The 14,522-nt window shown below is 41.3% G+C and overlaps 1 protein-coding gene across 4 annotated transcripts in view; it reads left to right on the top strand.

Annotated features, from left to right (window-relative positions):
• The window catches only part of FIG4 (polyphosphoinositide phosphatase FIG4), a 322,728-nt gene that overhangs the window by 220,310 nt on the left and 87,896 nt on the right, over nt 1-14,522 (top strand). For all 4 annotated transcript variants that reach the window (XM_071687992.1, XM_071688012.1, XM_071688003.1 and 1 more), the window contains exons 14-15: nt 10,248-10,374; nt 10,561-10,786. In XM_071687992.1, coding sequence (XP_071544093.1) covers nt 10,248-10,374; nt 10,561-10,786 — 353 coding nt within the window. The remainder of the gene's footprint in view (nt 1-10,247; nt 10,375-10,560; nt 10,787-14,522) is intronic.

Raw genomic sequence — 14,522 nt, 5'->3', positions numbered from 1 at the left:
TGCCTTACATCCTCGATAAAAACTTTTCACTGCTTCTAACAACTTGCCTCCCACACCATATATTCTTAATACCTTCCACAGAGCATCTCTATCAACTCTATCATATGCCTTCTCCAGATCCATAAATGCTACATACAGATCCATTTGCTTTTCTAAGTATTTCTCACATACATTCTTCAAAGCAAACACCTGATCCACACATCCTCTACCACTTCTGACACCACACTGCTCTTCCCCAATCTGATGCTCTGTACATGCCTTCATCCTCTCAATCAATACCCTCCCATATAATTTACCAGGAATACTCAACAAACTTATACCTCTGTAATTTGAGCACTCACTCTTATCCCCTTTGCCTTTGTACAATGGCACTATGCACGCATTCCGCCAATCCTCAGGCACCTCACCATGAGTCATACATACATTAAATAACCTTACCAACCAGTCAATAATACAGTCACCCCCTTTTTAATAAATTCCACTGCAATACCATCCAAACCTGCTGCCTTGCTGGCTTTCATCTTCCGCAAAGCTTTTACGATATATATATATATATATATATATATATATATATATATATATATATATATATATATATATATATATATATATGTGTGTGTGTGGAAGAAGAAAGTTAAGAGTAAATGTGAATGAGAGCAAGGTTATTAGGTACAGTAGGGTTGAAGGTCAAGTCAATTGGGAGGTAAGTTTGAATGGAGAAAAACTGGAGGAAGTAAAGTGTTTTAGATATCTGGGAGTGGATCTGGCAGCGGATGGAACCATGGAAGCGGAAGTGGATCATAGGGTGGGGGAGGGGGCGAAAATTCTGGGAGCCTTGAAGAATGTTTGGAAGTCGAGAACATTATCTCGGAAAGCAAAAATGGGTATGTTTGAAGGAATAGTGGTTCCAACAACGTTGTATGGTTGCGAGGCGTGGGCTATGGATAGAGTTGTGCGCAGGAGGATGGATGTGCTGGAAATGAGATGTTTGAGGACAATGTGTGGTGTGAGGTGGTTTGATCGAGTAAGTAACGTAAGGGTAAGAGAGATGTGTGGAAATAAAAAGAGCGTGGTTGAGAGAGCAGAAGAGGGTGTTTTGAAATGGTTTGGGCACATGGAGAGAATGAGTGAGGAAAGATTGACCAAGAGGATATATGTGTCGGAGGTGGAGGGAACGAGGAGAAGAGGGAGACCAAATTGGAGGTGGAAAGATGGAGTGAAAAAGATTTTGTGTGATCTGGGCCTGAACATGCAGGAGGGTGAAAGGAGGGCAAGGAATAGAGTGAATTGGAGCGATGTGGTATACCGGGGTTGACGTGCTGTCAGTGGATTGAATCAAGGCATGTGAAGCGTCTGGGGTAAACCATGGAAAGCTGTGTAGGTATGTATATTTGCGTGTGTGGACGTATGTATATACATGTGTATGGGGGTGGGTTGGGCCATTTCTTTCGTCTGTTTCCTTGCACTACCTCGCAAACGCGGGAGACAGCGACAAAGTATAATAAATCAATTTTTTGCTTTCCGAGATAATGTTCTCGACTTCCACACATTCTTCAAGGCCCCCAGAATTTTCGCCCCCTCCCCCACCCTATGATCCACTTCCGCTTCCATGGTTCCATCCGCTGCCAGATCCACTCCCAGATATCTAAAACACTTCACTTCCTCCAGTTTTTCTCCATTCAAACTCACCTCCCAATTGACTTGACCCTCAACCCTACTGTACCTAATAACCTTGCTCTTATTCACATTTACTCTTAACTTTCTTCTTCCACACACTTTACCAAACTCAGTCACCAGCTTCTGCAGTTTCTCACATGAATCAGCCACCAGCGCTGTATCATCAGCGAACAACAACTGACTCACTTCCCAAGCTCTCTCATCCCCAACAGACTTCATACTTGCCCCTCTTTCCAAAACTCTTGCATTCACCTCCCTAACAACCCCATCCATAAACAAATTAAACAACCATGGAGACATCACACACCCCTGCCGCAAACCTACATTCACTGAGAACCAATCACTTTCATCTCTTCCTACACGTACACATGCCTTACATCCTCGATAAAAACTTTTCACTGCTTCTAACAACTTTCCTCCCACACCATATATTCTTAATACCTTCCACAGAGCATCTCTATCAACTCTATCATATGCCTTCTCCAGATCCATGAATGCTACATACAAATCCATTTGCTTTTCTAAGTATTTCTCACATACATTCTTCAAAGCAAACACCTGATCCACACATCCTCTACCACTTCTGAAACCACACTGCTCTTCCCCAATCTGATGCTCTGTACATGCCTTCACCCTCTCAATCAATACCCTCCCATATAATTTACCAGGAATACTCAACAAACTTATACCTCTGTAATTTGAGCATTCACTCTTATCCCCTTTGCCTTTGTACAATGGCACTATGCACGCATTCCGCCAATCCTCAGGCACCTCACCATGCGTCATACATACATTAAATAACCTTACCAACCAGTCAACAATACAGTCACCCCCTTTTTTAATAAATTCCACTGCAATACCATCCAAACCTGCTGCCTTGCCGGCTTTCATCTTCCGCAAAGCTTTCACTACCTCTTCTCTGTTTACCAAATCATTTTCCCCAACCCTCTCACTTTGCACACCACCTCGACCAAAACACCCTATATCTGCCACTCTATCAGGAGTTGTGGGAGTATGTGATAGAGTGTAAGAAAGTAAATTCTCGATTAATATGGGTAAAACTGAAAGTTGATGGAGAGAGGTGGGTGATTATTGGTGCATATGCACCTGGGCATGAGAAGAAAGATCAAGAGAGGCAAGTGTTTTGGGAGCAGCTGAATGAGTGTGTTAGTGGTTTTGATGCACGAGACCGGGTTATAGTGATGGGTGATTTGAATGCAAAGGTGAGTAATGTGGCAGTTGAGGGAATAATTGGTATACATGGGGTGTTCAGTGTTGTAAATGGAAATGGTGAAGAGCTTGTAGATTTATGTGCTGAAAAAGGACTGATGATTGGGAATACCTGGTTTAAAAAGCGAGATATACATAAGTATACTTATGTAAGTAGGAGAGATGGCCAGAGAGCGTTATTGGATTACGTGTTAATTGACAGGCGTGCGAAAGAGAGACTTTTGGATGTTAATGTGCTGAGAGGTGCAACTGGAGGGATGTCTGATCATTATCTTGTGGAGGCTAAGGTGAAGATCTGTATGGGTTTTCAGAAAAGAAGAGTGAATGTTGGGGTGAAGAGGGTGGTGAGAGTAAGTGAGCTTGAGAAGGAGACCTGTGTGAGGAAGTACCAGGAGAGACTGAGTGCAGAATGGAAAAAGGTGAGAACAATGGAAGCGGGGGGAGTGGGGGAGGAGTGGGATGTATTTAGGGAATCAGTGATGGATTGCGCAAAAGATGCTTGTGGCATGAGAAGAGTGGGAGGTGGGTTGATTAGAAAGGGTAGTGAGTGGTGGGATGAAGAAGTAAGAGTATTAGTGAAAGAGAAGAGAGAGGCATTTGGACGATTTTTGCAGGGAAAAAATGCAATTGAGTGGGAGATGTATAAAAGAAAGAGACAGGAGGTCAAGAGAAAGGTGCAAGAGGTGAAAAAAAGGGCAAATGAGAGTTGGGGTGAGAGAGTATCATTAAATTTTAGGGAGAATAAAAAGGTGTTCTGGAAGGAGGTAAATAAAGTGCGTAAGACAAGGGAGCAAATGGGAACTTCAGTGAAGGGCGCAAGTGGGGAGGTGATAACAAGTAGTGGTGATGTGAGAAGGAGATGGAGTGAGTATTTTGAAGGTTTGTTGAATGTGTTTGATGATAAAATATATATATATATATTTCTTTCTTTTTCTTTTAAACTATTCGCCATTTCCCGCATTAGCGAGGTAGCATTAAGAACAGAGGACTGGGCCTTTGAGGGAATACCCTCACCTGGCCCAATTCTCTGTTCCTTCTTTTGGGGGGGGAAAAAAAAAAAAAAAAAAAAAAAAAAGAGAGAGGGGAGGAATTCCAGCCCCCCGCTCCCTCCCCTTTTAGTCGCCTTCTACGACACGCAGGGAATACGTGGGAAGTATTCTTAATCCCCTATCCCCAGGGATAATATATATATATATATATATATATATATATATATATATATATATATATACAATACAGTCACCCCCCTTTTTTTGATAAATTCCACTGCAATACCATCCAAACCTGCTGCCTTGCCGGCTTTCATCTTCCGCAAAGCTTTCACTACCTCTTCTCTGTTTACCAAATCATTTTCCCTAACCCTCTCACTTTGCACGCCACCTCGACCAAAACACCCTATATCTGCCACTCTATCATCAAACACATTCAACAAACCTTCAAAATACTCACTCCATCTCCTTCTCACATCACCACTACTTGTTATCACCTCCCCACTTGCGCCCTTCACCGAAGTTCCCATTTGCTCCCTTGTCTTACGCACTTTATTTACCTCCTTCCAGAACATCTTTTTATTCTCCCTAAAATTTAATGATACTCTCTCACCCCAACTCTCATTTGCCCTTTTTTTTCACCTCTTGCACCTTTCTCTTGACCTCCTGTCTCTTTCTTTTATACATCTCCCACTCAATTGCATTTTTTCCCTGCAAAAATCGTCCAAATGCCTCTCTCTTCTCTTTCACTAATACTCTTACTTCTTCATCCCACCACTCACTACCCTTTCTAATCAACCCACCTCCCACTCTTCTCATGCCACAAGCATCTTTTGCGCAATCCATCACTGATTCCCTAAATACATCCCATTCCTCCACCACTCCCCTTACTTCCATTGTTCTCACCTTTTTCCATTCTGTACTCAGTCTCTCCTGGTACTTCCTCACACAGGTCTCCTTCTCAAGCTCACTTACTCTAACCACCCTCTTCACCCCAACATTCACTCTTCTTTTCTGAAAACCCATACTAATCTTCACCTTAGCCTCCACAAGATAATGATCAGACATCCCTCCAGTTGCACCTCTCAGCACATTAACATCCAAAAGTCTCTCTTTCGCACGCCTGTCAATTAACACGTAATCCAATAACGCTCTCTGGCCATCTCTCCTACTTACATAAGTATACTTATGTATATCTCGCTTTTTAAACCAGGTATTCCCAATCATCAGTCCTTTTTCAGCACATAAATCTACAAGCTCTTCACCATTTCCATTTACAACACTGAACACCCCATGTATACCAATTATTCCCTCAACTGCCACATTACTCACCTTTACATTCAAATCACCCATCACTATGACCCGGTCTCGTGCATCAAAACCACTAACACACTCATTCAACTGTTCTCGACTTCCAAACATTCTTCAAGGCTCCCAGAATTTTCGCCCCCTCCCCCACCCTATGATCCACTTCCGCTTCCATGGTTCCATCCGCTGCCAGATCCACTCCCAGATATCTAAAACACTTTACTTCCTCCAGTTTTTCTCCATTCAAACTTACCTCCCAATTGACTTGACCTTCAACCCTACTGTACCTAATAACCTTGCTCTTATTCACATTTAATCTTAACTTTTTTCTTTCACACACTTTACCAAACTCAGTCACCAGCTTGTGCAGTTTCTCACATGAATCAGCCACCAGCGCTGTATCATCAGCGAACAACAACTGACTCACTTCCCAAGCTCTCTCATCCCCAACAGACTTCATACTTGCCCCTCTTTCCAAAACTCTTGCATTCACCTCCCTAACAACCCCATCCATAAACAAATTAAACAACCATGGAGACATCACACACCCCTGCCGCAAACCTACATTCACTGAGAACCAATCTTTTTCCTCTCTTCCTACACGTACACATGCCGTACATCCTCGATAAAAACTTTTCACTGCTTCTAACAACTTGCCTCCCACACCATATATTCTTAATACCTTCCACAGAGCATCTCTATCAACTCTATCATATTCCTTCTCCAGATCCATAAATGCTACATACAAATCCATTTGCTTTTCTAAGTATTTCTCACATACATTCCTCAAAGCAAACACCTGATCCACACATCCTCTACCACTTCTGAAACCACACTGCTCTTCCCCAATCTGATGCTCTGTACGTATATATATATATATATATATATATATATATATATATATATTTTTTTTTTTTTTTTTTTTTTTTTTTTTTATACTTTGTCGCTGTCTCCCGCGTTTGCGAGGTAGCGCAAGGAAACAGACGAAAGAAATGGCCCAACCCCCCCCATACACATGTACATACACACGTCCACACACGCAAATATACATACCTACACAGCTTTCCATGGTTTACCCCAGACGCTTCACATGCCTTGATTCAATCCACTGACAGCACGTCAACCCCTGTATACCACATCGCTCCAATTCACTCTATTCCTTGCCCTCCTTTCACCCTCCTGCATGTTCAGGCCCCGATCACACAAAATCCTTTTCACTCCATCTTTCCACCTCCAATTTGGTCTCCCTCTTCTCCTCGTTCCCTCCACCTCCGACACATATATCCTCTTGGTCAATCTTTCCTCACTCATTCTCTCCATGTGCCCAAACCACTTCAAAACACCCTCTTCTGCTCTCTCAACCACGCTCTTTTTATTTCCACACATCTCTCTTACCCTTACGTTACTTACTCGATCAAACCACCTCACACCACACATTGTCCTCAAACATCTCATTTCCAGCACATCCATCCTCCTACGCACAACTCTATCCATAGCCCACGCCTCGCAACCATACAACATTGTTGGAACTACTATTCCTTCAAACATACCCATTTTTGCTTTCCGGGATAATGTTCTCGACTTCCACACATTTTTTCAAGGCTCCCAAAATTTTCGCCCCCTCCCCCACCCTATGATCCACTTCCGCTTCCATGGTTCCATCCGCTGACAGATCCACTCCCAGATATCTAAAACACTTCACTTCCTCCAGCCTCTCACCATTCAAACTCACCTCCCAATTTACTTGACCCTCAACCCTACTGTACCTAATAACCTTGCTCTTATTGACATTTACTCTTAACTTTCTTCTTCCACACACTTTACCAAACTCCGTCACCAGCTTCTGCAGTTTCTCACATGAATCCGCCACCAGCGCTGTATCATCAGCGAACAACAACTGACTCACTTCCCAAGCTCTCTCATCCCCAACAGACTTCATACTTGCCCCTCTTTCCAAAACTCTTGCATTTACCTCCCTAACAACCCCATCCATAAACAAATTAAACAACCATGGAGACATCACACACCCCTGCCGCAAACCTACATTCACTGAGAACCAATCACTTTCCTCTCTTCCTACACGTACACATGCCTTACATCCTCGATAAAAACTTTTCACTGCTTCTAACAACTTTCCTCCCACACCATATATTCTTAATACCTTCCACAGAGCATCTCTATCAACTCTATCATATGCCTTCTCCAGATCCATAAATGCTACATACAAATCCATTTGCTTTTCTAAGTATTTCTCACATACATTCTTCAAAGCAAACACCTGATCCACACATCCTCTACCACTTCTGAAACCACACTGCTCTTCCCCAATCTGATGCTCTGTACATGCCTTCACCCTCTCAATCAATACCCTCCCATATAATTTACCAGGAATACTCAACAAACTTATACCTCTGTAATTTGAGCACTCACTCTTATCCCCTTTGCCTTTGTACAATGGCACTATGCAAGCATTCCGCCAATCCTCAGGCACCTCACCATGAGTCATACATACATTAAATAACCTTACCAACCAGTCAACAATACAGTCACCCCCTTTTTTAATAAATTCCACTGCAATACCATCCAAACCTGCTGCCTTGCCGGCTTTCATCTTCCGCAAAGCTTTTACTACCTCTTCTCTGTTTACCAAATCATTTTCCCTAACCCTCTCACTTTGCACACCACCTCGACCCAAACACCCTATATCTGCCACTCTGTCATCAGACACATTCAACAAACCTTCAAAATACTCATTCCATCTCCTTCTCACATCACCACTACTTGTTATCACCTCCCCATTTACGCCCTTCACTGAAGTTCCCATTTGCTCCCTTGTCTTACGCACCCTATTTACCTCCTTCCAGAACATCTTTTTATTCTCCCTAAAATTTACTGATAGTCTCTCACCCCAACTCTCATATATACATATATATTTTTTTTATTTTGCTTTGTCGCTGTCTCCCAAATGGCGTTCTAGCTTCGTCTCTTCGATGTATATCAACTGACTGTTATATTTCTCTCTTGAGTCTCCCCTGTTGATGTGATTATTACACGAAAGTGCATTTGGGAACTTTTTGTGTTTCATTTTCCCCATGGGCTCATAGGAATATCTTGATCGCTCACAAAATTGTGATCCTTTCCAATATATATACATGTGTATGTGGGTGGGTTGGGCCATTCTTTTGTCTGTCTCGTTGTGCTACCTCACTAATGTTGGAGACAGCGACAAAGTATAATAATAGATAAATAGATATTCTTATAGAAGTATTGGTAGTCTTCCATCTGGATCTAAGAACTGAGTTTCTTTAAGATTGTCAGTTACTAGTAATGTGTCTGTCAGTTACTAGTAATGTGTCTTTTTCATATATTCTAATATCTGTGATACTGTTTCCATTAGATTGATGAGGCATTTCATCTTTAGTTTTTTCCAGTTTTTGATGCTGATTACTGACATTTACTGATTTGTTAGAATCAAGTGTATCTTCTTTAGTCATTTCCATATTCAGTTCCAATTTTGAAAGGCCTTCTCTCACCTTCTTTTTTTTATTCTTTTACCATGTTCACATATGAGAATAACACTTTTAGATTTTTGTTCTCATCTGGATTACCATTATTTCTGTCAATATTTCTGATTTTTTTTTTTATCTTGTTCCTCTTTTTTTTTCTCCTTACTCTTCTGTCATGCTTTTCTTCTTTTTCCATTTTTTCTTCAGTTCAGCCACTTCTTTCTGACTTTTGTTATCTTCTTTTTTTCTCCAATGATCTTTTATAAGTACTGAAACTTGAGCTGCTCCTTTTATTGTTGTAAATGATTCTACTTGTTTGCATTTTTTCTCTATCCTTAAGATATCATTTCATTTAGTTTTTGATAACATTTCACTTATCCTCTTCCAGTTTATTTTGTCATAGTGAAGGAATGTTGGAGTTGTCCAAGGTGGAGTTAGAGGAGAAATGGGAACCAGAGAGAGTTGCTTTCTCTGTGGGAGACAGAGCTATAGTTCTGTCAGAATGGAAAAGTGAGGGAAAGGTAGAGTGACATAGATTGTTGGAAATGCTTTTAACTAAAGACTAGAAAGAATCATCTTTGGATGAGGAGAGGTTATTGCACTTCCTTTGAATAAAGGAACACTGCCTTACAGATAACATAATTGCAATGATTATGTGCTGTGATGAAAGCTGAATGGGAGTCAAAGTAAGGAGAGTTTTCCAAGCCTGATATTTCTGATCTCTTGCCTGAATGGCCTTACAAAAGGAACAATTGAACCATAGACTAGAGGAAGAGGTCATCTTAGACGAGGAGGGGATGAATACTTCCATTCCTGCAAGAATGATCGTAGCAATGCATTTGGTGGAGACGGAAGCATCACCACATAAGAGATAGTAATTTACCCAAGGAAAGTTAGAAAAGAATATCCTTAAGTTATTCCAGTTAGTTTTGTTGAGGTGCAAATAATGATTTACAGTATACAGTATATTGTTGTAGCTCCCATGATTTTGTGGTTTGACATACTAGCTTTAGATATTTGGAATCTTTGGAGAAAACCATGTTATTTATGATGAGAAAGTTCTAGTGTGAGAGATGATATGAGGGAAGAGAGTCATAACCCCGAATTGGGCATAAATGTCTATGATTGGTGCATCATTATGAAAGAATATATCTTTGGACTTCAGTAGTTTCTAAAAAAACGGTGTATCATATGTTTGATGTATTTGGTTCTTCTTTATCAAAATGAGGGGCATTGCCATACATGAGAAATAAGGAGAAAAATAGGTGATGACATGAATCATGTCTAAGGTTTCAAGGGAGATTTTTAATTTCAGTTCTTCAGGGAACAGATTTGAATATTGAATAATTAGATATTAGTTTCAGATGGAAGGTTGGATATTGCTGTCATACTCTGAATTTTAGAAAGTCCATATATGGTATAGAAAAGGGATTGACTGACTGTATCCTGAATTATTTGAATATATTTTTTGTAGAGTTCAAGCATTTGCTTATAGAAAATAGACTGTTGGAAGTATTAATGTAAAACTTTTTCTCAGAAATTTCACATTAGGGGAACGTTGTAGCCGTCTGCAGACTGGAATTGTGCGGGTAAACTGTGTAGATTGTCTTGATCGCACAAATACTGCTCAGTTCTGCCTTGGGAAATGTGCCCTTGCATTTCAGGTTTGTGGTGTGTGCTTACTACACTGATATAAATCCAGTTTCCTTGAGTTTCATTTCTAAATTTTTAGCCCATAAAGTACATTGAATAACAACAGTACAGAACAGTATTAGTTTTGGATTCTTTGTTTTAAATTTTGGATGATCAAGGTTTTTGTACATCCTCATTGATTGATGAACGCATTTCAGTTGTATGCACTTGGAGTACTTGAACGTCCTGCATTGGAGTTTGATAGCGACTGTGTTCGCATGCTCGAGGAAATGTATGAAGATCATGGAGACACACTTGCTCTTCAGTATGGAGGGTCGCAGTTGGTCCATAGGATAAAAACATACCGACGCACAGCACCATGGACAAGTCAGGGAAATGACATCATGCAGACTCTCTCCAGATATTACAGCAACACTTTCTCAGGTTATTTGTGATTTGCTTGTGTCAACTTTATTCATCGTCTTATGAATATCAGTTTATCTCTCATGATATTTCCTTATGCATATAAATGAAATTGCCTCTCACATTCAAAGCAGAGAATCACTTGCCACATCTTTATAGTGAGGTCCCTTAGCCTCATCACATTCTCTATTGTTGATTTACCACACATCGAATATTTATTTTTTCAGAGAATTATGATGGAGGATTTAGCTGTCAGACATTCATATCTTACATGATGGTCTAAGCCATCACACAGTGGGGCTTGGCTGTGGATGGTAGGCTCTGGTTTCAGTACACTATACATGAGAGCTATACACTATACATGAGAGCTATAGAGTGGATGGACACAAATGAGGCCATTCTTTGTTTGCCAAGGCAAGAAAAGCAATTAGGAAAAAACATTTTGATTTTTTGTCATTAACCATAATCTTCTTGAAAGATGAGATCTTCTGTATAGCAAATACATCTTTTATAAACAAGTTTATCTGAAAGAAAAGTCTTAACAGGTTTGCAGGATCCTTTGGATCCACTTTTTTAACTGTTCATGTAAGTTATTTCTGGAGAGTATCTAGTTTATCCCCATTTCTCATTATGGTTGCTTGGCATGTATGCAAGTAATAAAAAGATTTGAAATCTTTCATGCACTAACTTTGTTCCTGATAACTTAGAGCTCACATATTTGCATTTAACCATCTTTTAGATCACTCATCTTTCAACAGAAGTTGCACATTTTCCAAAGTGTAGCCATCTTTATGAACTAGCGATTTCACAACCCTTATTCATTTTCACTTGCATGTACCACTGCCCTTTTTAATTTTTCTTGCACACACCTGACAGTATCCTTCCAAAAAGATATCTTTTGCATCCATCTTTTTATATTCATGATTTATTTATCTATCGTACTTATCTTTTGCATCCATCTTTTTATATTCATGATTTATTTATCTATCGTACTTAGTCACTGTCTCCCACGTTGGCGAGGTAGCGCAAGGAAACAGATGAAAGAATGGCTCAACCCACCCACATATACATGTATATATATAAATGCCCATACATGCACATATACATACCTATACATTTCAATGTTTACATACATATACATACACAGACATATACATATATACGCATGTACATGCCATACTAGGTGCCTTCATCCATTTCCATCGCCACCTCACCACACATGAAATGGCACCCCCCTCCCCCTGCTCGTGCATAAGGTAGCACTAGGAGAAGACAACAAAGGCCACATTCATTCACATTCAGTCTCTAGGTGTAATGTGAACTGCACCGAAAACACAGCTACCTTTCCACATTCAGGCCCAACAAAACTTTCCATGGTTTACCCCAGACGCTTCACATGCCCTGGTTCAATCCATTGACAGCACGTCGACCCAAGTATACAACATCGTTCCATTTCACTCTATTCCTTGCCCGCCTTTCACTCTCCTGTATGTTCAAGCCCTGATCGCTCAAAATATTCTTTTCTTTCTTTCTCTCATACTATTCGCCATTTCCCGCGTCAGCGAGGTAGCATTAAGAACAGAGGACTGGGCCTCTGAGGAAACATCCTCACCCGGCCCCCTTCTCTGTTCCTTCCTTGGGGGGGGGGGGGGATATTCATAATATATAATATGTAAAGGCATGTGTATGAGTAGGAAGAGATGAAAGTGGTTGGTTCCCAGGGAATGTCAGTTTGTGGCAGGGGTGTGTGATGTCTCCATGGTTGTTTAATTTGTTTATGGATAGGGTGGTTAGGGAAGTGAATGCAGGAGTTTTGGAGAAAGTGGCAAGTATGCAGTCTGTTATGGATGAGAGGGCTTGGGAAGTGAGTCAGTTGTTGTTCACTGATGATAGAGCACTGGTGGCTGATTCTGGTGACAAACTGCAGAGGTTGGTGACTGAGTTTGGTAAGATGTGTGAAAGGAGAAAGTTGAGGGTAAATGTGAGTAAGAGGAGGTTATTTGGTTCAGTAGAGTTGAGGGGCAAGTTAATTGGGAGGTAAGTTTGAACCAAGTTTGACCAAGAGGATATATGTGTCGGAGGTGGAGAGAACGAGGAGAAGAGGGAGACCAAATTGGAGGTGGAAAGATGGAGTGAGAAAGATTTTGTGTGATCGGGGCCTGAACATGCAGGAGGGTGAAAGGAGGGCAAAGAATAGAGTGAATTGGAGCGATGTGGTATACCGGGGTTGACGTGCTGTCAGTGGATTGAATCAAGGCATGTGTATGGGGGTGGGTTGGGCCATTTCTTTCGTCTGTTTCCTTGCGCTACCTCGCAAACGCAGGAGACAGCGGCAAAAAAAAAAAAAAAATATATATATATATATATATATATTATATGGATAGAGTTGTGCGCAGGAGGATGGATGTGCTGGAAATGAGATGTTTGAGGACAATGTGTGGTGTGAGGTGGTTTGATCGAGTAAGTAACGTAAGGGTAAGAGAGATGTGTGGAAATAAAAAGAGCGTGGTTGAGAGAGCAGAAGAGGGTGTTTTGAAATGGTTTGGGCACATGGAGAGAATGAGTGAGGAAAGATTGACCAAGAGAATATATGTGTCGGAGGTGGAGGGAACGAGGAGAAGAGGGAGACCAAATTGGAGGTGGAAAGATGGAGTGAAAAAGATTTTGTGTGATCGGGGCCTGAACATGCAGGAGGGTGAAAGGAGGGCAAGGAATAGAGTGAATTGGAGCGATGTGGTATACCGGGGTTGACGTGCTGTCAGTGGATTGAATCAGGGCATGTGAAGCGTCTGGGGTAAACCATGGAAAGCTGTGTAGGTATGTATATTTGCGTGTGTGGACGTATGTATATACATGTGTATGGGGGTGGTTTGGGCCATTTCTTTCGTCTGTTTCCTTGCGCTACCTCGCAAACGCGGGAGACAGCGACAAAGCAAAAAAAAAAAAAAAAAAAAAAGTTTGAATGGAGAAAGACTGGAGGAAATGGAGTTTTTTAGATATCTGGGAATGGATTTGGCAGTGGATGGAACCATGGAAGTGGAAGTGAGCCACATGGTGGGGGAGGGGGTGAAGGTTCTGGGAGCGTTGAAGAATGTGTGGAAGGCGAGAACATTATCTCAAAGAGCAAAAATGGGTATGTTTGAAGGAATAGTGGTTCCAACAATGTTATATGGTTGTGAGGCATGGGCTATAGTTAGGGTGGTGTGGAGGAGGGTGGATGTGTTGGAAATGAAATGTTTGAGGACAATATGTGGTGTGAGGTGGTTTGATTGAGTAAGTAATGAAAGGGTAAGAGGGATGTGTGGTAATGAAAAGAATGTGATTGAGAGAGCAGAAGAGGGTGTGTTGAAATGTTTTGGACACATGGAGAGTATAAGTGAGGAAAGATTAACAAAGAGGATATATGTGTCAGAGGTAGAGGGAAGAAGGGGAAACAGGAAACCAAATTTGAAGTGGAAGGATGGAAAGAAAAAGATTTTGAGCAATCAGGGCCTAAACATAGAGGAGGGTGAAAGGCATGGAAAGAATAGAGTGAATTGGAGTGATGTGGTATACTGGGGTGGACGTGCTGTCAGTGGATTGAACCAGGGCATGTGAAGCGTCTGGGGTAAACCATGGAAAGGTCTGTGGGGTCTGGATGTGGAAAGGGAGCTGAGGTTTGGATGCATTACACATGAAAGCTAGAGACTGAGTGTAAACGAATGTGGCCTTTTTGTCTTTTCCTGGCATTGCCTTGCTGAGGGGTGGAGATGCTAAT

The sequence above is a fragment of the Panulirus ornatus genome, chromosome 3 (assembly GCF_036320965.1).
Source record: "Panulirus ornatus isolate Po-2019 chromosome 3, ASM3632096v1, whole genome shotgun sequence".
Taxonomy (NCBI): Eukaryota; Metazoa; Arthropoda; class Malacostraca; order Decapoda; family Palinuridae; genus Panulirus; species Panulirus ornatus.
Note: the sequence above shows the minus strand (reverse complement) of the source record. Positions and strands in the feature narration are given on the sequence as shown.